The sequence below is a fragment of the Diplodia seriata genome (genome assembly GCF_021436955.1).
Source record: "Diplodia seriata strain FDS-637 chromosome Unknown scaffold_1, whole genome shotgun sequence".
Classification (NCBI taxonomy): Eukaryota; Fungi; Ascomycota; class Dothideomycetes; order Botryosphaeriales; family Botryosphaeriaceae; genus Diplodia; species Diplodia seriata.
In genome coordinates, this window is record NW_027117308.1 from 549830 (window position 1) to 572002 (window position 22173).

Below are 22173 nucleotides of genomic sequence, written 5' to 3' on the forward strand. Positions count from 1 at the left end.
ATGAGGGAAGGGAAAGTGTTATGGCGCCGGATTTGGTCCCACCCCAGCCACTATTGCGAGCGCCACGTTGTGATAGACGGGATCCATACGTCGAATTGGTTCCAATTTTCCTTTATGATCGTCCTGGTCAATGCCGGCCCAATTGAAGGAGTCTCCTCTTCTTTAACTTAAAGCGTCCACGATGGTCTTACTGTAAAGTCACTCCAGGTCTCTTTTTCCATTGAAACCGGTCTGGACCAAGCAGGGGAAGTTGTGAGGGCTATCCGTAAGCGTCCAAGGCATTGTCACATTGGCAAGGAAACCGGCGATTGGAAGAGCAGAAGATTTACAGCCTCAACTCGCAGTGCTGAATGCCGCAAAAGATCAGTCTGTGGGCTGCTGTAGCACAATTGTACGAGAGCGTAAATAGCCCAGAACAGAAAGAGAATCACAGTGTGGCACATTTCACTCGTTAACAGAGGCAGTCCTCATGTTGGGTATCTTAAAAGCCAAGCAATCCCATTCCTTGATTTTGGTACCATAATTTAGGCATGATGCTTGCCCGGTTCCGTTTCCAGGTACAAGCAACGAACGCCAACCCAGCACTTTTTTAACCCATCTATTTGGCCTTCTCGGCGGCGGCCTCAGCGGCAGCCTTGGCACGCTTCTCACGGACACCGACGAGGCGGGCGTCAGAGCGAGCGACACGGAGGGTGCGGAAAGCGTTCTCGGTGGCGGGGTAGGCGGAGAGGGCGCCCTCGGTGACACCGGGAGCGTTGACGATGGGGAAGGTCGAGGCAACGTTCTTGACGGTCTCGCCGGCCTTGACAGCCTTGACCTCCTCGGCGGAGGCGTCACCCTTCTTGGCGGCCTTGGTGCCAGTGCGGCGGGGGAAGACAATGAGGCGCTGCCTGTACTCCTGGAGGCGCTCGACGTTGGCCTTCAGGGACTCCTCGGAGAGGTTCTGGCGGCGGGGGTCGACCGAGATACCGATGGTGGGCGCAAGCTTGCGGGGGATACCAGCGGCCTTGAAATAGTCAGATTTTGCTCAGAATTGTCTGGCCGTCCATCTCAATCCATACCTTCAGCTCAGCGAGGGAGAAGCCACGGCCGGCGCGGACGCGGCGGTTGTACTTGACCGAGGGGCAGCGGACAACGGGCCTCAGCTTGTCGACCGGGCGAGGGGCGACGGCGGCAGCCTTGGCCTGGCGGGCATCGCGCCTGCTCTTCTTCTTGCCGGCCTATTCGACGGGGTATTAGACAAAAGTCCGTTCGATCGGCGCCTCTGCTCTCAGTCGTCTGAGAGGGGAATTACCTGATCGAAGTGCACGCGGACGCGGCGCTGCCAATCCTTGCGGAAGTCTACAATCCATTGTCAGCAAGTTGTAGGTGGCGGCGGGCGGTGTGGGCTTTGTCTTACGGTTGTGGGGGATCTGGTTGTTGTGCTTGATGGCCTGTTGCGGAGCATATCAGCGTTCTGTCCACTCGGAGCGCAAAGTGCGCATATTTGCAGGGAGCGGGCGTCGCAGCGGTGGCATGCGCGTGTGGCGACGTACCATTTTGACGGTTGTTGAGCAGGCACTGGGTTAGCCGGTTGTCGTCGTCGCTGTCGAAGTCTCGAATAAACGGAAAGTTCTGTGGACGGTTTGAAGCGAAAAGGGATCAACATTCTGCCGAAACGCCGCCGCTAGTCCCAAGACCGCAACGGCACGTGCGCATGTGACCCGGAGCTCCTACCATCAAAGTATCGTCCGCCCCCAGACCTCTACCTCCACCCTCTCTGCCGTCGGGGAAGAGTCGTCAGCATCTGCATCATGATCACACGGTCCTTCTTGCCGCTCATTCTCGCTGCGGGCGCTTACGCGGCCCAGCCTTCAGCACCATCGCCCAAAGCGGCACCTCTCCGCGAGTTGCCTTGGGGCCAACTCAACTTCCTGCACACGACCGATACACATGGCTGGCACGGCGGACACCTGCAGGAGTAGGGCTCTCCATGCATCTGTGACTTCTCGCTTCTAACTCTGCCTGACGCAGGTCATCCTATTCGGCCGACTGGGGCGATTACATCTCCTTTGCTAAGCACATGCGCGACCGTGCGGATGCGGACGGAGTAGACCTTCTGGTCGTTGACACGGGGGATCGTGTCGAAGGGAACGGTCTCTACGACGCATCCGAGCCGAAGGGGAAATACACCTTTGACATCTTCAAGCACCAGCACATTGACGTCATCTGCTCTGGCAATCACGAACTGTACAAGCAAAACTCGTCCGAAAACGAGTTCTACTACACTGTGCCCAACTTCAACGGAAGCTATCTTGCGTCCAACCTGGATATTGTCAATCCTGAGTCTGGGGAGCTTGAGCCGCTTGCCCCGCGGTTCAAGAGGTTCACGACCAAGAATCAAGGCATCCGCGTCCTGTCCTTTGGCTTCCTCTTCAACTTCGTCGGAAACGCCAACAACACGGTCGTCAAGTCTGTCGAAGACACTGTAAAAGAGAAGTGGTTCCAGGATGCCATCCGTGAGCAGGACGTGGATCTCATTCTTGTCATCGGTCACGTGGCTCTCCGCACGCCAGAGTACAAGAACATCTTCAAGGCAATCCGCTCCGTGCAGTGGGATGTCCCGATCCAGTTCTTCGGTGGTCATGCCCACGTCCGAGATTTCAAGAAGTTTGACGATAAGTCTGTGGCCATGGCAAGCGGACGCTACATGGAGACGGTCGGCTTCCTTTCGATTGACGGCTTGAGCACGGGAAAATCCAAGAGCGTTGCGCCCCAGACGGCCGAGCTCACTTTCTCGCGTCGGTATATTGACAATAACCTCTTTTCGCTCCACCATCACAGCGGCAAGAACGAGAGCACGTTCTCAACCCCCGAGGGGAAGGACGTCACGAAGATGATTGCCAAAGCCCGAGAGGAGTTGAAGCTCGACAAGAAGCATGGTTGCGCGCCACAGAATCTCTGGGTCAACCGCGCTCCTTTCCCTGCCAAAGATAGCATCTTCACGTGGCTTCAAGAACACGTGATTCCTGAGCAGCTGAGCAACAGTTCCCGAGTTGCGGACAACAAGGCGGCGCTTGTCATCACCAACACAGGAGCTATGCGGTTTGACATCTTCAAGGGGCCTTTCACGCGGGATAGCACCTTCCTCGTCTCGCCGTTTACCAGCGGCTTCCACTACATCAAAGACGTGCCCTACGCCGAAGCCCAGAAAGTGCTACAGGTGTTGAACAAGGACGGGCAGGTAGTCCAAACCCTCTCCGAAGGTCTTTTGGACCCGGCAGTGCTTGCGCCGCCCGAGCAGCAGAGTGGTCGCCTCAGCATTGCTTCTGCGCGGGGCTTGAGGTCTGAATATGTCGCCAATGACGGGGTGCAGGCGCCTCTCGTTCAGGCCGACAAGCCGTCCGACCTCACGCCAGGGTACACTACAATCGACGATGCGGGTGAAGAGGGCGATGACACGGTGCACTCGGCGATCAAGTTCTTCGAGGTTCCGAACTGCATCCAAGCAGAAGTGGGCTTCAAATCCAAGGAGGAGAAGCCCGAAGAGGTTGATCTCGTGTTTAACGAGTTCCTGCAGCCTTGGATTCTCGTTGCTTTGCGGTATCTCGGGCAGGAGTACGATGTGTCGGACGTGCACCCGTACATGGAAGGAAGGAGCTTCACAAGCATCATCACGGACTGGGTCGGTGCTCACTGGGACTGCTGATGGAACTCGACACGCAATACGTGTACGTGCGGATGGACGGCGTTGCATGGTTCTGGGATGGTAGATCTGGACAATAGATTAAGCGGTTGCTTTGGGCTGGTGCGCCTCGGGGCACGGTGGTGCTCGGTCAGCGTGCTTGATCAGCCCCGCGGACGCCATCATTGCGTCAGTTTGCGGTTTCGTCACTGCCCAGCTCCTCGACCCATCTGGTTTCCCGGCGGAGAAATCCCGGACCGGTGGGCGTTCCTTCCTCTCGCACACTTGCAGTGACGACGTTCCAGTGCCCTTGCATGACGTCACCGTGGGGCAGCCCGATTGATAAAGCTAGAAGAGGGGAAGAAAGGCCGCTCTCCTCAACAACTGCATCCAACCAGCTTCACTGTCCTGTCAAACAATTTCCAAGCTTCTGCCCCCAAGGTAAGTCTGCTCAATGCCCCCTCGCAGTCCAGACGTGCATCGTTGGATTGTATGCACATACCAGGGATCACCATGGCTGATGGCAGCACAACAGAACCCTCTCACAAACCTCAAACTGTACGCGCAACCGTTCCAGAAACACCTCTTCAACACGCAAGACCGTCTCACTCTGGGGCCAAACCCTCAGCCCTCAGCCGCCTCCACACCGTCACCCGCGCGTGCGCAACACCCCGCTGACGCAACTACTGAACAGCCTCAACAACTCAATCACAATGTCTGCCCCCAACGCCGGCCGCCAGTCGCCCGAGCCCGAGCGCCAGACCGACGCCCAGCAGCAGGCGCAGGCCGCCCCCAACCTGGGCACCGGCCCGCAGGAGGGTTCAAAGCAGGCTTCCGAGCAGGATAAGTCGGGCCTTTCGTCCAACCCCACCCACGTGCTTGAGAAGCACGCCGAGGATACGACCAGCAAGAAATAATGGAGTGGCCGATACCCGCACAGATGTGCAGTCCCGAGGAAGTGTTGATGGACGATCGACCTGAGCATTGGTTGGGACTTTTTGCCTTTGCGTACATATAATCATATGAGCTCAGGATGCTAGGAGTCCTCGAAAGTCCTATTCACGACGATATCAATGAAAATCATGATTCGAATGTACTTGTTGATTTTCGTCGATGTGACAGTAAGCGGGGCTTTTACACCCCGCATTCACGTGACGGCGGGCTACGTCAGTTGCAGATATAATCCACCAGCCCCCCAAGATCTCCCCGGTGAACGCTCTGGTTTCGTTATACAGGTGTGTCCTGTTGTCTGACAGATGAAATACGCGCGTGTCACTTTGTCTTCGGTTGGGCGGTAGCCAATAGTATCCCATCGTCCCATATAAGCCAAGCATAGTATTCACCTCCCAGCCGCAACCGTCCAACGTGTTCGACTGTCTCTGACACGGACTATTCTATCTTTAGCCCAGCAGATCGGCCGCCGACCAGCCTAAAAGCCACGCGGTAGCTAATATACGCATGCGGCACCGCCTCATCAGCAGCCACCATCTCGGCACCGGCCCCACCCTTGCCCTCCCTCACGTGGGAAAAAAAGCAACGGGAGTAGGCTTTGAAACTCGAGTAATCACCTTCAGGCCTGCAATGTGCCGGGAAATTCCTTCTTGTGCGCGCATACGTGCTCGCAGCCTGTCATGCGGCGTCTGAACACATGCTTGCATGAAGATTCCGGCCAGATTTGCGTCTGCAGACGCTTGCCTGTCAGGTGCCCACGTCAACCCGGTTTCGATGAGGTAGAATGAGGTTTTTTTCTTCTCCTCAGTGACCCGTCGGCCGAGGATCGTGCATTCCCGTCCGGTCCGGTGGGTGGGAGAGAAAAAGGAAAGAGTTCGTGGTGGGGGGATTGCATGGTCATATGGCATCTGAGGAATATGCAAGGCGGAGTCTCGCGGAAGCGACCGGTCACAGGGCGCCTGGACGCATTCCGTTTCTCTCGTATGTGTCCTTTCCAAGTACGCCGTTACCCACCTTCTTGTGCACGTGGTGCGCGGAGGTATGATCGATCGACCGCCGGGAGCATTGCGCAATTGCATTCACCGCAGGACTTGATCCACGGACCTGGTCGACAAGCACCCACGGGGCAGGGAGCGGTGTAGTGTTGCAAGATCGACGTGGCGAATAACAAGGGCAAATACACGAAAGAGAGCTCCCCCGGTGACCAAGGACCTGGAGCTGGACTCCGACCAGCCTGTCTCTCACCTCAGCGAGGCAGCAGCAACAGAACGGCAACTCGGTCCGAGCGGGTGAGCGAACTGGCCCTAACCTGGCTTCCTGCAAGTGACCTTCTGATAGGCGCAGGGAGAATACGACAGGGCTGACCGGGCTGACTGACTGAGCAAGCGCACGTCATGGGCCATTCTCTTCCCGCCGCCGCCTCTCCCCCTCCCCGCCAGGAAACTCTTGGCCTTGGCTTGCATATGCAACCGGAACCGGCGGCTACCCTGCAACAGCACGTACATTATTATCCAGTCAGCGGCGAAGGACGACATGCAAGTCACGCGTGCGGGCGTACCAGCGCGGGGCGCCGGCCGATGTGGCTTGCTGCAAGCTACGGGGTGCTAGACAGTTGGCTACTGCTTGCTTAATCGGACGCCTTGCGTCTATACTGTCACGGCAGGGTGCATATGGTGGTCTCAGCCCTGCGAGGCTGCTTACTTTGACTTCAGCGACGTTCGTCCGAGGCATCATTGTCTCATGCTGCAACGGAAACTTCCTAAAAGCTTGCAGGAACCGTTAGCAGAGATACTTACGACAGTCATTTGAATCTCGATTTGCGAGATGTTTCTAAATCGGGGCATTGCAGGGGGGCGGTGTGCTGCTTACTAGAGGGATGGTAGGAGGCTGGAACAGAGGCTGTGACGCTACGGCGTAAGCGAACGGGAGGATGAGGATCATCAAGGTGAACGCGAAGATTAACTGTCGTGTCTGTAATACCAGTGAAGGATGTACCGGGATGTCTGGGTAGCTTGGTTTAACGGCGAAGATCGTCTGGAATACATGGGATCAAGGCGAGAACAAAAAACATAGAGGCACGGCTGTGAATCTTCTCAGTATCACTCACATGTGTGTTAATGTATAGTGCTAGTGAAATACTAATGGGGTCTTTGTGAATAACGAGACTCGCTCGAAACAGTAACTCAGTAACATCACACCGCGGGAAGTGGAGCAATTCAATAATAGTGCATGGATAATATAAGATGTATATTTAAGATTCTGGTGCAGTTTCCGCGTATTCCTGCTAATCTTTTCTCTATCGTTTCTCAGCCAAACAACGCCTGCCGTGCAAACACATGGATCAAATGTACAGGTATCGAAAAAGACATTAGCAATTACCAAAGCAGCCATGCACTCTCCATCTCTCAATCGTCCGACTCAACTCCCCCGTCCCGCATTCATATTCTGTCGGCGATGGGCGCAGCCTTGATGTCGCGCTTGCTAGTCGCAGCACTGATGACACCCGTGCAATCCGTCAAGCTGCCCACGTCGTTGCCCAGAACGGACATCTTGTTGAAACTACGCATTGTCAGCATCACATCCCGGGCATCAAAGAAAACATGGGTTTAACTTACGCGCTGACGAAGGCACCGGCCCACACGCCCTGCGCATTGAACAGGGTCCACGATGTCCTGGGGTCCTTGGAGAGGTTGACATCGCTGTCCAAGCTCACGGGCGCGGTACCCAGCGTTGTCTGGGAGTAGAACTTGGTGTCCCAGGTACCAGGTGTGCTGTCCAGGGACTGGCCGGCCTGTTCGGGCTTGGCGAAGAATTGCTTCGCGGTGCTGTGAGCGCCGACGAGAGCGCCCAGGTCGAAAGCAGAGAAGCCCTTGGCCGCAAACTGCGAGATCAAGGTATCGGCGGAGGCAGTGGACGAGGGGAGCTGGCCCTCTTCGGATGGAGTGTCGCTGTCCTGGCGGCCGACCTTGACCGCGACACGCGGGCCAAGCGGGCAGGTGGCGATTGCTTGAGCTGCCCAGAGTATTAGTACCGAGCGGCTCGGAATGTGTATATGCGTGACTTACCACCGGCGAATTGGATCAGGTCCGCGGTTCCCACGCCATACTGATCCGCCAAAGGTGCGAGCTTCTGCGCGAAAGATGCCAGCCCTGCGTTCTCGGCGCGGTTGTACTCCTGGGCGAGGATCATGGAGCCATCACAGCCACCAGAGAAGCAGTCGTGGAAGGCCAAGCGGATGGCGGCTCTCGCGTCGTCGCTGCACACTGAGCCATCGAGGAACCAGCCCTTCAGTTCCGAGGCGACGTCGTTCCACTCAGACGGGCAGCCTCCCTGGCGCTTGACGAGAGAAAGCAGGTTGTTGCCCAACCCTGATGCCTCGCGCTTGAGAACGGAGGCGGCGGTCGAGACGTCGGTGAACGATAGAGCCTGCGCACCGGAGGCGGCGGCGAGAAGGAAGAGAGATGGCTTGGAGAAATGCATGTTGATAAAGTCGGGGGTGGATGAGCGAGGGGGGAAGGCTAAGTGACTGGCTTGAATATGAATTGAGAAGGTCAAACGATGGAGTGACGGGCGATTGGGTAGTTAATAGCTGCCCTGCGTCTTAGATCTGCTGAAGTGACAGGGCTCGGGAGTGGATGCTGCAACAAGAAGATCACTCGTCAAGAGCGGTACTCATTTTATATCTCACTAAGGCCCAGGCTATGCTCAGCCATGTCGGCGCAGCGGCTTGGAGACGCAGCAACAAGTCGGCGTCTGCTGTCACCGACCCACCGAGCCTGCTTAGCTGACCCGCATAGCGAAGCACGCCCCCGCCGTCGTCCGGGACTATTGAGGTAGTGTGATCTCGGAACTGCCAGGCTGGCGCTGCCGCCAGGGGAAACGGGATGGCAGGCATCAGCAGAACACCGGCAGCGGTGCGTGCGTCCGACCAGTCTCGCCGGGTTGAAGGCTACAAGCGAGGAGGAACATGGCTCATGCCTGGGCGGCGGCAGGGGAGTCTGCGTGTAATGGCCTGGGGCGAAGATCACTTGCAGTGTAGGGCAATTCCTGCCATGCAGCCCATCTGCACGTGGGCTCGATGCGGTAAGACCAAGGTTCAGTAGCGTCGGGCTTTTTCTTGACAGACATGGATGGATGCTGAGGTTGGCGACGAGGTGCAGCACGAGATTGAGCCGCAATATTGACGATCTGCATGGCCCGACTGGCTGGTGCTCCTCTCCGCATCGCCACGACAGCCACTAGAACGCCATCCCGAGACGCTACGGATGTGGGTGGGGGATTCACCCCGTAGACCCACCTTCGTGCTGGACGTTTGAATGAAGGCGGTGGGACTGCGTTTCAGGCACTAGCATCCTCGCTCTCCAGCGCAATCGTGGCTGAAAGGTTGAGCATGATGTGGCTGTCGTTCCACCGCGGGGTGCATAGCCTCTACCATTAACTCGCATGTCAGAAGCTTGGTTGTCTGGCTCAGGCGGCGGGTGTCTGTCACGCCAGCACGAAGGCTCAGCAGAATCCGCCGGCGCGGGATTGGCTGGGGAGGATGCAGGTTGAGCATGGCCTTCGAATCTCACCTCAGCGTCATGGATGTGCCGGCCAACGCGGCACGCTCGAGCAGCGGCGGGCCCGAAAGATAGCCAGACGAGCCAGAAGAGGAAATACGGTCTGCGTCGCGCGGGAGCTGGGTTTCCGATGAGGAGAGGATCCACACCGGGCCCTAGATGCTACGGTATGGCCATGCTGGCACGGCCACTGAGCGCGGCGGATGCAGGCTTGCGCTGAGTCCGACCAGCTGGTCTGACGCATGGCGCCACGGCTGATTCAGCCAGAAAATTAGAACGATGGGGATTGGAGCAGGACGGTCGTCACCTCGCTCAGCGTTGAGCGCAGCGTTGAGCGCCATGTTGAGCGCAGCCAGTCAGCTAGCCGCAGCAGCAGCGGCCATCAAGGTCTGGGACGCCCGGCGGGCCGAGGTGTTGCAGCCGCATCTGCCGTGGAGGGAACCAGCGGCGGCGGCTGAGATGCAGCGGTGAACAAAGCTTATCGAACAAGCGCGGGCTCGAGCGGAGGGCCCGAGGTGTGGTGGGCAAATTGGAGGAGGTGGTGGGTGGAGGAGGACGTGGATGGCCGGGGAGGATGTGCAGTGGCGGGGCGGGCTCGCTTGTTGCTGCGCCGGCTCTCCAAGCATTGTCCGAAAATATCAACACCGCTAAAATGCAAGCCGTCTGCGTCCCAGGCCAATCGCCGCCGCGCCGTTTGTAACTCAGCCAACACGCTGTCACTGTCTCAAGTCTCCCACGTTTCTAAAAATGGTACCACCCTCGGCCGCCCCAGCTACTGACCTCACTACTGTTAAGCTTCTCCGATAAGCTTCCCTCGCCATTCTTCTCACACAGGGGAAAAGTAAAGTCGACGCCACCCGTGCCAGATGATGCTCTTCAGAGCCGCAGCATCGTTGCGAGAATTCGGCACGAAAACGCCTCGAGCACGAGCGCAGCGCACGAGGCATCTCCATGTAGCACCAGCACCGCATCACTCCACCCCCCTCTTCGTTCTCTCAGCTGGCGAAAATCCCATAGTAACACGGCCTCTCCTCTCATCTCCCCATGCAACTAACCCTTCTCTTGTCTCTGCATTTCCCACGAGCAACTAGTCACTCTGTCCGACCCATGCCAAGCCCGAGTCTGACTTCTGACTGCCATCGGCCTCGGACAAGGAGTCCAGCCCGTCCACTCCTTGCGTGCAACCACTGGCCATGTTCGACTCGTATGTATCACGTCACACCTAGCATGCAAGTACGTGGCATTCGTAAACCTCGTTTTCCACTGCGTCGAGAAACTCCATACGCCCAGAAGAATTCAGACTTGGATTGCGCGCTTTGCTGGGGAGCAGATGGAGCTGCATGCGAAGGAAGGTGGTAAGCGCCGGAAACGGACAGAAAACAAACGCCGTGCCTCCGAGAACCAAGAAGCGAAAAGGGACAGCCAGAAGGACAGAAATGCAATGTTACGTTGGCCCCCGCCCAAGGAAAAAGAGAAAATCGAAAGGTCCCGCCCCTGTGATGCAATCATGTGCGTTGGCCCTGATTCAGCCAAGAAGATGAACATTAAAAGAGAATTATCAGATTAGAAGAAGAGAGTCGAACGAAAAAAACCAGTCCGTTGCCTGGTCGATGCTCCGGTAGCTTTTTTTTTCCCGCACTTTTGTTACCTCATTACTGATTTCGATTCTCTTCTGCTGACCTAAAGGCCTCCAGGCCTCAGCCTGGCCGCCTGAAAACTTCAACACCAAGCGTAGGCGTCTCCACCAGCTTGTTGCCAGGAACACCCTCGTCCTTTCTGCGTTGGAAGAAGCTTTGGCATTCGCCCACCACTATCGCCCACTCGCCCAGAGCGCGTCCGGAGTACTTGCTAGAAGTGATGGCTGGCCCTTCCGGTTTGACGCTGGTAATCGGCTTGGGGTTGGCCGTTTCTGCTTCCTCGCGCTGTGCATGCAAGAAATTGTGGGCTGCCGGTGGCAAGCGTGGAGGCAACAGACGCATTGGACCGGGGTTTGCGAAGCGCTTGTCGTGCACCCATTCCAGCGAGAAGCGGAAGCAGTAGCTACGATGCGGAGGAACCTCTGGCGTGTTGTGCTTCTTCGCAGTCGCCTCCGAAGTAGCGTTGTCCGAGTTCGACGTGTTCGTGGTTCCCTCGCGCGTTGTCGGCGGATCAGGACTGCGAGATTTCGAGCGCGGCTTCGACACGCTTAGGAGATTGCGCAGCAAGCTGAACCGCTTCTTGCCATTGTCCTCTTCTCCAGCGTCCGAGTTATCCGAGGCAATGGATAGTGCAGAAGTTGGCCGAATGTTTGTGTCGCCCAGCTGCGTCTCAAGCGACGAGTGGTTGCCATACGCCGACTGTTGGTTTTTCGAAGCATTTGACACGATCCCATCGAACGAGAGGAATGGTCCGTTTGCAGGGGACAACGGCGCGTCGTGCCGTATTATAAGCAGCCGGCGTCCGGGTGCTGGGTTGCAAGGCGTGGTTGAGGGAAGCGGCTCGTTTCGCGTCTGTGCCACTTCCTGCAGGTACAGATAATGGGCCCAGACGGATTGCAGTCTCTCCTCGACACTGTTCAGAATTCGCCTGGTTCAATTAGCATTTCCCAAAAACCGTTTCCGCTCGATCCCATGGCTTACATGTCAGAGTCCGTAGCCTCTCCGTCAAATCTTGAGACCCTCCAGCAGATCAGTCTCATAAAGTACGCCCGAAGCATGGGACACCAGTGATTGAACCGGCTTTCGAAAAACGCTGGTTCGAGCAAAAAGTCGAGGCAGAGCTCCGACTTGCGCTTTTCGTCCTCGACGATTGTGCCCCATACGCTGTATAAAAAGGACAAAAGTCGAATCTCGGTGGTGGTGTTATGGCTCTCTGTCATGCGTTTATACACGGAAATCCAAAACGTCCAGTCGACAACCAGCCTGTCAGCAGCGCGCTCATAACGCAGCAAGATCAAAAGAGCTTCTTCCAGAAAATCGCAAAGGGTATAAGACGCGTTATGATCAAAAATGGAGACCCTACGAGCAGATGCTTGTAGGAGAGAACTGAAACTTTCCGCAAACATTTGAGGGGCTGTGATGTGGTGAGGGTTCCCTACGGAGAGGAAGTCTCGAAGGAGCATGATCAGACGATTCTCCGCCATCAGCCGAACGGCATTGGCCGGGGGCAGTGGAAGCGCCGAAGCCGCTGCATCCGGGCCGTCCGCAAGCACATCATCAAAGGTCATCGAGGACGTTGAGAGGCTTTCCTCTTCCTTTGCAGCAGTCAGTGCCGCGTGGCGATGGAGAGTCTCGTCCATGTTCGCGAGGATCTGGGCGTGGACCATGACCAGCCCGGGGGCGCACAGTCGCTCAGCAGCGGTCGTCCCTTCCGGAAGGAAGTCCGTGATCAGGATATGATAGCACTTGGCAAAGACGTAGAAAAGATCGCTCTCCGTGCCTGACCATCGCTTCACCCACGACCCGTGCCAAGGCAAATTAGCTGTTCCGAGAGGGAACGGGGCAGGCTTGCGCAGCTCACGGAAAGTCTTGTGGAGGTTGGTGAATCCAAGGGAATGGAGATTCGGCGGGAAGTTGGGGAGGATGGCTTTGGACGTCTCATCAAGCTTCGACCTGTCAGACATCTTGCACTCGGCCATGACCCGTCTCATGGCATCCAGAGAGGGTGACCACAGTCTAACAAGGATGTCTGCCATGCCGGGGCAGAAGAAGAAGGCATATGCGCATGTTTTGCCGCAAAAGTTCACCAAACTAGCCGGTGCATTTCGCAAAGACATCTTCTCAACCACAAATCCCATCTGTGCGGTAAGATTTTGGACGTATGTGTTGCGTACGTTGTGATGCACCGATTCGGCCAAGAAGTCGGACTCGATAGACGCGACTGATGATGAGGAATGCGACCTAGGGATAACCGACGTATGCCTTTCCGTCAAGGGTGCGAACGGCGAAGGGTGCGTGCGCCACTCGGGGCGTTCCATGATACCTACTATCGCCTGGAGGATATGGGGTCTGTCAGATCCGGAGATGGATTGGTTGTTCTTTCCATTGATCATCTCCAGCAAGCCGGTCCACCATCGATTCAAGATGTTGCTGCGGCGGTCCAAATCCTCTGGCCGAAGCTTACTGTTTGACGGGTGTGTCGCGTAAGTTCGGAGGAATGGAAGCAGGTTCTGGCGTACAACATTTGCTTTCAAGGCAATGGATTTTGACGAGAATCTGTGGAAGATCTTTTAGCCTCACGTGGACGGGAAATCAACAACAATTACAAACTTTTGGTAGTCGCCATCCAGACTCCTGAACTGGCCCCATAATTCATCCTTCTTCTTCGGCGTTTCCAACGAGAAGGTCTTCAACTTCTCGTGATTGACCGTTCTCGGCACGGGTGGAATGACGGATTCTTGCGATGGCGGTGACCTCATCAGCGTCGGCAATCTGTCGGTGGAGAATGATTGGCCCAATTGAGGCGAGGCAGGCATTGACGGGGACCTTGGTAGATTGGGAGACTTTGGTATCTCGGGTAATGCCGGAACCGGAGGGAGCTCTTCAGCCTTGACCGGCTTGATGTAAGCATCTGAGGGTTTCCTGGGTCTCTTGGTGAGAACGGCACCCTTCTTGGGAGATTTCGCGGCAGCGTCCTCGGCGGGAGATGATTCCGTGTCTTTGCGATCCGAGTTGTTTCGTAGAATGGACATGCGTCGAGACACACGCGAACTGAGACGGTCCTCCGAAGAAGCGGGTGCGCCTTCCGATTCCTTCCGTATGAACGACTTGCGTCTGGTTGCAGCAGCTGGGCGCTCTGCACGCTCCTCCTCGACCGCAGGCGGATCGGATTCCTTGCGAAGAATGGATTTGCGCCGGGATGTGTTGATGAGGCTCCGACGCTTCTCGGGAGATGGGCGGGCGCCGTTTACACCATCTTCTCCTGAGGATTTGCTCGGCGACGACTCCTTCGCACTGGACGACACCCAGGACTTGCGTCGAAGATGAGTAAGCGACCGTTTGGGAGGCACGGCCTGCTGATCAACTTCCGCCCTGTCGGTCTTCTCCTTTTCCTCCCCCTCCTTATCCTTCTCACTTTGTGCTTTCTGCTGGCTCTCCTTGGGAGCTTCCTTCGAGGCCTCTTTCGAAGCGAGTTTCGGGGCGTCCTGTGCGGCGTTTGCCGAAGTATCTCTCGAAGCTTCCTTTGAAGTCTGGTTCGGGGCCGGTTTCTGCGCCTGCTTTGAAATCTGCTTTGAGTTTTCCTGCTGCGAATTCTTCTGGGATTCTTTCCGCACCTCCTTTGGGGGCTGCTTCTGTAGCTGCTTCGAAGGCTCCTTCGGCGGATCTTTGCGTGTATTCTTGTCCTTCACGCCCTCCTTCACCTGATTGCCTGACGTCACAGGCTCGCGGGACGATGAGAAAAAGCGGGAGAGCCTCGATCGCTGGGGCGGCGGATCAGCCGGGTGCGATTGCTGCTCTTCTGGTGGATCGGCAGGTTCGTTTTCAGGCGTCGAGCCTCCGCTGGAGGAATAGGGCGAATCCTCATCTCTCGACGAGTGCAGCTCCGCCTCGGAGATCCTGCCCTTGAGCTCCACGACGGACGAGTCCTCGTACTCTAGATCTTTGACCGGGGGGAAGTAGGTGTAGCTTGCCGAGCGGGGGAGATGCACGGCTTCGGGCGGTCGCGGGTCGTCTACGACGTTGTGCGTGGCGGCGGCGTCTGATACGCTCCGGTCTCTCCCAATGATCGGAGTCGTCGAACTGCTGGCGGCGGCCATGCTTGCAGCCGCCATTGTGGAACGATGCCTATCGATATGGAATGCTTCGCTAGGAATGCGGCTCGGTGGGCGGGTGCGAGTCTAAGACAGTGGCTAGCTCCGACTCCCCATCATCCGGTGGCAGGACCAGGTAAGCCGATAACAATGGGGGATCCCCGCCCGCGATACCCGGAAGGAGAACGAAGGACGGCGAGCGGCGCGGAAGTGGACAAGCAGGGATCCGCGCGATGCGCTCGAAGATCGCCCGCGGGTGAAGGTGAGGCACACTGGAGCTGCCGCGCGTTCAGGGTTGGCCGCCGCTCCTGGGTTGCGAGCGCCAGGCAGTTGGCCGGGGGGAACGACAGATTGCGCAAGGCGTGAGGAGCTGGCTGCCTGGGACGAGCTGGGGCTGAAGGAGGCTCACGCGCGTGGGTGGGTCCTGGGAGGAGAGCGCGATAGGATAGCGAAGGCGGAGGCTGAGAGCGAGCGGTTGGTGGGAGAAACGAAGGTCAAGCTGCGAACCACCGCCGGGAGCGATTGTGCGGGCGGAGAGGGCGGCGCGATAGCTCGGTGGAGGGAGTTGAAACAAAAGCGCAAATTGGCCGGAGAGGACTCGCAGCTCCCTGTCGTCACAGACACAGGCGGGCGTTCAAGATCCAACTGCCCGCGCTGCGGCTGGCGGACCCTTAGCGGCTGAGTGGGCCAGTAGCGGCGCGCAGCAACATTATTTTTGGCTCCATCTTGACCCGCCGCGGCGAATCGTGGGCGGGCGCTCGCCCAGAGATCTACGCTTCCGCAGCAGACACGCCGCCGGATTGCTGCCCTGCGAGTCGCGCCGCCGCGAGCTGCGGCTAGGGGCAGCCTTCGAGAAATTGTTGTGCGCAGGAGCACCACGCTCCGGCCCTTCGCCTGTGCGCTGTGGACATCAGGCATCCTTTCCGCCCAGCGCCAGCGCGATTGCGTAGTTTTGATTTCAGGACGCCAACGCCCTGCCACTCGGCTGCCTCGGACTCCCGCAAACCCGACCGCCGCCTCTCCCAGCCTTGCCATTAACGTACGAGTCGCCAGGCACGGCCGCTGTTGCCCAAGCGACCAGCCGGCCTCGTTGGTGCCGGTGTTGGTGTCTGCGCTTCGGGACGCTGTGGCTTGTGGCTGTTATCGTGAGCGCGCTGGAGATCCCCCCGCCCGCGCGCATATAAGATCACCGGCTTAGACGAGGCAAGCACTTAAGAATGTTCTATGGAAATTGGTCCGGCCCATCGCTGCACGAGGACCGAGATGACCGCTGGCCACGGCGGGGCGGCCGTCCGATGTCTCCGCGACACTGGCCGCATTTCCGTCTCGGGGAACGAGGGATACATATTATGGAGCATCACCCACCCCTCGTTGTTTTCAGAAGCGATGTGTCCCATGCGCTCCTCAGAACCGAGATATCGGTGTCAGCGCTACAGTGTACTCGGCCTCCCTTGCACTGCCCAAGCGGCAATGCTCCGGGCCTTTGACATGGCAAACAAAGAGCAGCATAGACGAAGTTGGTGCCAAACAAAAGCATTTCTTTACACGGATTTCCGATGGTGGTGCAGATTCTGATGGAGGAAGGAAATTGACCAGTTGAATAACCTAATCGAGCGCTGGAAAGGCTTCCTGACGGAACATCATTGCCTCAATTGCGTCATGAGACGGCTGACGGAGTATTTTTGTACAGTTGATTATTCCGGCACTTAGTGGGCAGCAGCAGGCGCCTCTTCCTCCTCCTCAAACCAGTCCTCCTCAACCGCGGCGGTCTCGCCCGCGGCCTGACCCTCAACCTCGGGCTGCTGGGCCTCGTACTCCTTCAGCTCGCCGGCAAGGTCGCTCTCCTCGGGTGACTGGGGAGCCTTGGGGATGGAGAACTTCTGGACGTGGCCCTCGGCATCGGTGGGCTTGACGGGCGTGGGCTTGTAGTTCTTCAGCTCGCGCAGGTACATGTCCTGCACAAGGTCGGCTGCAATTGATGGTAGGGTCAGCCGTGCGCAATGGCAGGATGCAAGTCTTGGGTCGGGCTACCTTGGCGGACGGCCGTAGGCGTGAGGAAGGTACGGCGCGCCATGACGGCATTGCGCTGGGCCAGACGGCCGACGGAAAGGCGCTGCACAGTGCTGTCAGTATCAATGTCAGCAACGGCGGGCACGCGACGACGTACAGAAGCCCTGATTGTCTGAGCAAGCATGATGACGAGGGGGTGGTGATGCTTCTCTTGATGGAGCTCCGTCGTGGTAGGCGATGCCGGAGGGTGAAGTTGAACTTCCTTCGCGCGTCCCACGCACGGGCCTCGCGCCTCAAAATCCGACCCCAAACAGAGCAGCCATGGGAATGCGATGTGAACGCCTCCCGTTCCCCGTGGACCAGTCTTGGCCGCGGCGGCAGATGTGGTTGTTCAATGCGCTTCCAAGCTGTTCTCTTCCATTGTACTTTAGCCCGCTTCGCGCAGGTTCTTCGCGCTTTACAAGCTTGATATCACGTGATCTGTCGGTTACTCAGCCCCGGCTTCCGATGGCCCGTCCGCCGCCCGCTGATACCTATGCTTGGTGCCTGGCGCCTTTCACCTCTCCTCTTCTTTGTCCTGCAACCCGACCTGCCCCACCACCAGAGTCGCCCTTTGCTGCCGAACGCCGTCGCCGCCGCCGTAGGAAGGAAGCCGGACTCCTATCTTCGGCGATTCACGTCGCGCAACCGTCGCACAACGACTCCGCCGCCTGGTAACATCGCCAGAGCCTTGACTGCCGGACCCACAGCAGCACCCGCTTCTCCAACGCTCGCGCGCAGTTCGACTTCTAAGCCCACCATGGCCCTCTCTCCGGGTGAAGTGCGTCCTATGGAGCACCATATCAAGCAGAGCGAGGAGTATGTGGACAACTTCAACATCCACATGATCTGCCCCGACTGCAAGGAGAGCCCCCCGAATCTCATCGAGGAGTTTTCCAGCGGCGACACTGTCTGTGGTTCCTGTGGTCTTGTGCTGTCTGCTCGTGTTGTGGACACTCGCTCTGAGTGGCGAACGTTCTCAAACGATGACCAGAATGGCGACGATCCCTCGCGTGTTGGTGACGCTGCCAACCCGCTTTTGAACGGTTCACAGCTGGCAACCAACATTTCCTACACGGATGGTGCCAAGAGCCGCGAGCTCAACCGTGCTCAGAACAAGTCCGGCACCGACAAGAGCAACAAGGTGCTCATGCAGGCGTACAAGCTGATCGGTCAGTGGTGCGACCGTTGGCTTCTGCCTCACACCGTCAGCGACACGGCTAAGCACATGTACAAGATGACGGATGACTCGAAGCTGTTCAAGGGCAAGGCGCTCGACACCATCGTCGCCGGCTGTTTGTTCTTGGCTTGTCGGCAGGCTGGGCAGGGCCGTTCTTTCCGGGAGCTGCATGAGCTGACGGGCGTTTCGAAGAAGGAGATTGGCCGTATCTTCAAGCTACTGGACACGTTCTTCAACAAGCAGAACAAGTCGGGCACGGTTGTCACCACCGGCGGTATGGTCATGGCGGGCGACGCGTACAAATCAAAGGAAGCCACTTCACCCCCGGAGTTGTGTGCACGCTACTGTAACGCTCTGGGATTGGACAACCGGGTACAGATGCTGGCTCAGCGTCTCGCAGAAGCCATGGTGAAGCATGGTTGTCTGGCTGGTCGCTCGCCGCTCTCTGCATGCGCGGCCTGCATCTACATGATCAGCTACCTAGTCGACCAACCTCTGACGGCAAAGGAGATTGCGCCAGTTGCCGGTGTGAGCGACGGCACCATCCGGACGGCGTACAAGCTCCTGTACCAGGACAAGGACAAGCTTCTTGATCCTGAGTGGGTTAAGGAGAAGGGCCTGAAGATTGAGAAGTTGCCGTCCACCTAGTCCTGCATGGACACATTGGAAGCCCTCCTACGCAACTCAGCTTTCTGCAACAGTCGATAGGCCGGCCCATCCAACCCTTTCGACGTTCGTTACTTTGACTTATGCGCCAACCAGAGACAAATTTCCACATCAGCGAAATCGATACCCGGGATTTCACACCAAAAAACTCCCCAAAAACATTTTGAGCTTTTTTTTTTTTTGCATAGCATGGCGTCTCGGTGGGGTTAATTGGTTCTTGCATGGTTCCCCCACAAACGGCTATAGATCATCCTGCTTTCATCCCGCCAAGGGATATTCTCCTTTGAGGAAATTGCACAGGCAAGAACTCAGTGGAAAGAAGAAGGTTCTGCAAATTTGCTTTGAAAGAGTGGCTTTTCCGGTTCCTTTTTTTTCATTTCGCTTGGCCTTTTCCAGGTCAAATCTTCCAGGGTAAAGCTGGCGCTATCATCTGCCCTTTTACATTTGGCCAAAGCTGGATTGCAGCTTGGTTTCTCCTTAGGATCAGTCCTCTTGGTACTATCCTTCTTGTCCGCATCTGGAACATGAACGACGGGCTACTTCACAAGAAGGCACCGGGGGGGCTGGCGTACACTGACTTACGATAGACTGCACTCCCCTTGTTTAGGTCGGGCAAGGCAAGACATAGCTATGCGGATCAGGCTCGCGTAGGAAATGAGAGGTCTAGGTACGGACAGGAAAGTTGATACAACAATGAAAATACACTTGACTCAATCAACAGCTCCAAGTTCATGTTCACGCAAAACATGTTTTACAAGTGATTGAGAGGTGATTTCTGTGCATTTGAGCCATAGTCAAAATACCGAGCCAGACTTCAACCTCAATCTTGAAGTCCTCAGGAGATGGGTATCATCTATGATCGAGAGCGTAATTTTGAGGCGCGTGAATGAACCGAAAAAGGGGGTCCAAAAGTCTGTGAGATGTAAAGAAAGGAGAGGAGAGTATGATAGCGCCCTACCAGTCGACGCCCAATGCTGCTGTCCAAATGATACCCCAAGAAAAAAGTATCACCAATAGAAAGTGTAAAGAAAAATGGAGAAAAAACGCCGCGCTAGCCATGGATGCTAAGCGCCTTGACCCTTCAGCAGGTCCCGTTTGATCCTTCCGTACCAATTTGTCTTCGTTTTGTAAATCCCGAATCACACCTGCTTTTTGGGTATAATATTGCAGTCCTTGAAAGATGTAATGAGCTGTGTCTTCAGTAGAGCTCCCGGGTCCGTCGGCCGCTATAGTTGCACCAATCGCACTGTAGAGCGGATATGCATCAGATCAAGGTCTTCAAATAATAGCCGAACCAGAGAAAGATCATACAGCGATAGCGGAAGAGCCGTCGTTATCGATAATGCAGTACTCGTTACGGCAGGTGCGGCAGGCGCGGATGAACAGGGCTTTGCAGTCAGCGCACTGCATGGTCGCAAGCGGTCAGTCAAGCTCGGTTCAAGGCACGGACGATCTGTGATTAGGGACTTGGAGATGGATCAGCGAGATGGTAGTGTGGATCTTCACGTACAGTCGGACCGCAGCCAAAGCATTCCCGCTTTACACCGATCTGTAGGTTCGGTCCGTGTCAGCTACTCCGGGCTAAAGACCTTCACACGGACATACCTCTGTGAATGCTGGGGCCGAGATCCTGAGCGCGTGTTTGAGTCCCTGTTCTCCGGTCCTTGATTGTTGTTCCGGGAGACAAGCGTCCTTGCTAGGGTCCTGAATTTTTTTTCTTTCTTCATCCCCACATACCAGCGCTCCCGGCCCCAGACATCATCTCCTCGACCAGGCAGTGTGCAGTGCAGAGGCCCATATGTACCTTGATATCTCGGGGAGGATGTCCCTCGGCTGCCATTTCTTGGAGGACTTCGGTTTGCTGCAGGGCTGTAAGGGTTGAGCCGTTGGTTTGGACGGTGCCTGCGTTCCCGACGAAGCACTTCTCATCCCACCACTTGTTGCACCGCTCACACCAACGGCCGCGAAGGCATTCTTCGCACCGGACTATCAGTCTCGGCGGTGGAGTGCCTGGCAGCGTGGATGGCTGCTGAGCGGCCCGGATGGTTGAAGAGTGGAGCGGTGGCGGGCTCAACAGCGGCAAGTGATGTGCTGGTGAATCACGGAAAACGGCCGGACCCTCGGGACAGCCGTGACAGCTCTGGCACCCAGCCGGTCCCAGGGCAACGCTGGCAACTGCAGGCGGGAGGTAGGCAGCCTGGGATCCGCTGTCGGCGTAGACGGCGGCAATATCGTGACGCGGCCCCCGGCAGAGCACGGCGTCAAAGAAGATGATACCCTCGCACGCCCTGAGTGTCTCAGCCCATTCCGCAGATGGCCGCTTGCGCAGCACACGCCCCTCGGATTGGTACCACTTGTGGTGCTCGGAGCGTGCCAAGGCGCACGACAGGGCATCGCTGGACCGCTGGTTCCATTCCGCCCCGATCTGCGCGCCAAGAGAGCTCATGACACCGCCAGGGGTGCGGGGCGGGCTCCGCTGCTTCTTGGACGACACGGGCTCCGTCGCAGGACCAGGTTCTCTGGCGCCAAAGACGTACAGGCCCTTGAGACGAGGCGTGCCCGGCGGGCGGGTGGGGCGGACCGCATACCGCAAGACCTGCTGCAGCTTGTGCTCGTTGAGATGCTCCACCTCGCGGATCGACAGGATGCGCACGTTGAAGCGGTCTTCGGCGATTATCTCGCGCACCAGGTCGGCCGGGACGCTGAGCCCGTCGAGCACCAGCGTGTGGACGTGCTCCAGGATGTTGTGGTGCTTCTTGCTGGCCAGGCGAGAGAATATACCGAGAAGCGGTCCGGAGTAGAACTCGTCCTCGGTCACGGCTTCGTCCATGGGCTCGGCGCGCCAGCTGTTGCCGCCGCGGTCGAGGGGCTCATTTTTGTTGGTTGCGACGACGGCAGAGCTGACGGTCGAAAGATCCAGGTAGCGGACTGTGTCAGGTGAGTGGTAGACCAGCGCCCGGAAAGCCCGGCTTGCGAGCGCGAGGGAGAAGAGAGACGCGGGCGGCAGGTAGGGCGCAATCTGGCGCAGGAGAAGTGAGTTGCTCAACAGGTCGTAAAGCGTGAGGGGCGTGGCGTCCGCAGCTGCAGCCATTGAAGGGATGCTCGACGAAGCGGAGAGGAGCTTTGGAAAAGAGAAAAGTGTTGAGGCCGAGGGAGAGGGAGGCGCGCGCAATATATGCGACGGCGCACACAGCTGCCGCAACGAGTGCGTGGGAGTCGTTCGACCAGACAATCCCATCATGTCAAGCAATGCTGTCATCCCGGCTGACGCTCCAGCCAGCGCTCTTGCCGTAAGCGGCCTAGCTGCCCGCTGCCCGCTTATCTTATCGGCTTTTGCGTCACCGCGACCGCCGGCCGCTTGGACTTTCGCCTGCTT

General features: G+C 57.4%; 9 protein-coding genes across 9 annotated transcripts; 3 read left to right on the plus strand and 6 right to left on the minus strand.

The window, feature by feature from the left end:
* Positions 1 to 598: 598 nt before the first annotated feature.
* On the minus strand, positions 599 to 1538 carry rpl13 (60S ribosomal protein eL13; the record flags this gene model as incomplete). The annotated part of the gene is made up of 5 exons (XM_066771680.1): positions 599 to 1006; positions 1062 to 1220; positions 1295 to 1341; positions 1400 to 1433; positions 1536 to 1538. 5 exons carry the CDS (start codon positions 1536 to 1538, stop codon positions 599 to 601), a joined length of 651 nt encoding a protein of 216 aa, XP_066636959.1.
* Positions 1539 to 1793: 255 nt separating this feature from the next.
* SLS55_000167 (uncharacterized protein) lies at positions 1794 to 3688 on the plus strand (the record flags this gene model as incomplete). Its single annotated transcript, XM_066771681.1, has 2 exons — positions 1794 to 1960; positions 2014 to 3688. The coding sequence occupies 2 exons, from the start codon at positions 1794 to 1796 to the stop codon at positions 3686 to 3688; spliced, it is 1842 nt and encodes a 613-aa protein (XP_066636960.1).
* Positions 3689 to 3978: 290 nt separating this feature from the next.
* On the plus strand, positions 3979 to 4581 carry SLS55_000168 (uncharacterized protein; the record flags this gene model as incomplete). Its single annotated transcript, XM_066771682.1, has 2 exons — positions 3979 to 3983; positions 4359 to 4581. The coding sequence occupies 2 exons, from the start codon at positions 3979 to 3981 to the stop codon at positions 4579 to 4581; spliced, it is 228 nt and encodes a 75-aa protein (XP_066636961.1).
* Positions 4582 to 7053: 2472 nt separating this feature from the next.
* Positions 7054 to 8095, minus strand: SLS55_000169 (uncharacterized protein; the record flags this gene model as incomplete). Its single annotated transcript, XM_066771683.1, has 3 exons — positions 7054 to 7174; positions 7231 to 7627; positions 7681 to 8095. The coding sequence occupies 3 exons, from the start codon at positions 8093 to 8095 to the stop codon at positions 7054 to 7056; spliced, it is 933 nt and encodes a 310-aa protein (XP_066636962.1).
* Positions 8096 to 10871: 2776 nt separating this feature from the next.
* SLS55_000170 (uncharacterized protein) lies at positions 10872 to 12847 on the minus strand (the record flags this gene model as incomplete). The annotated part of the gene is made up of 2 exons (XM_066771684.1): positions 10872 to 11510; positions 12251 to 12847. The coding sequence occupies 2 exons, from the start codon at positions 12845 to 12847 to the stop codon at positions 10872 to 10874; spliced, it is 1236 nt and encodes a 411-aa protein (XP_066636963.1).
* Positions 12848 to 13387: 540 nt separating this feature from the next.
* SLS55_000171 (uncharacterized protein) lies at positions 13388 to 14923 on the minus strand (the record flags this gene model as incomplete). The annotated part of the gene is made up of 1 exon (XM_066771685.1): positions 13388 to 14923. The coding sequence occupies one exon, from the start codon at positions 14921 to 14923 to the stop codon at positions 13388 to 13390; it is 1536 nt and encodes a 511-aa protein (XP_066636964.1).
* A 1685-nt stretch (positions 14924 to 16608) lies between these two features.
* On the minus strand, positions 16609 to 17096 carry ATP14 (ATP synthase F0 subcomplex subunit H atp14; the record flags this gene model as incomplete). The annotated part of the gene is made up of 2 exons (XM_066771686.1): positions 16609 to 16871; positions 16934 to 17096. 2 exons carry the CDS (start codon positions 17094 to 17096, stop codon positions 16609 to 16611), a joined length of 426 nt encoding a protein of 141 aa, XP_066636965.1.
* Positions 17097 to 17711: 615 nt separating this feature from the next.
* On the plus strand, positions 17712 to 18779 carry SUA7 (transcription initiation factor IIB; the record flags this gene model as incomplete). Its single annotated transcript, XM_066771687.1, has 1 exon — positions 17712 to 18779. The coding sequence occupies one exon, from the start codon at positions 17712 to 17714 to the stop codon at positions 18777 to 18779; it is 1068 nt and encodes a 355-aa protein (XP_066636966.1).
* Positions 18780 to 20520: 1741 nt separating this feature from the next.
* Positions 20521 to 21888, minus strand: SLS55_000174 (uncharacterized protein; the record flags this gene model as incomplete). The annotated part of the gene is made up of 1 exon (XM_066771688.1): positions 20521 to 21888. One exon carries the CDS (start codon positions 21886 to 21888, stop codon positions 20521 to 20523), a length of 1368 nt encoding a protein of 455 aa, XP_066636967.1.
* Positions 21889 to 22173: the final 285 nt, after the last annotated feature.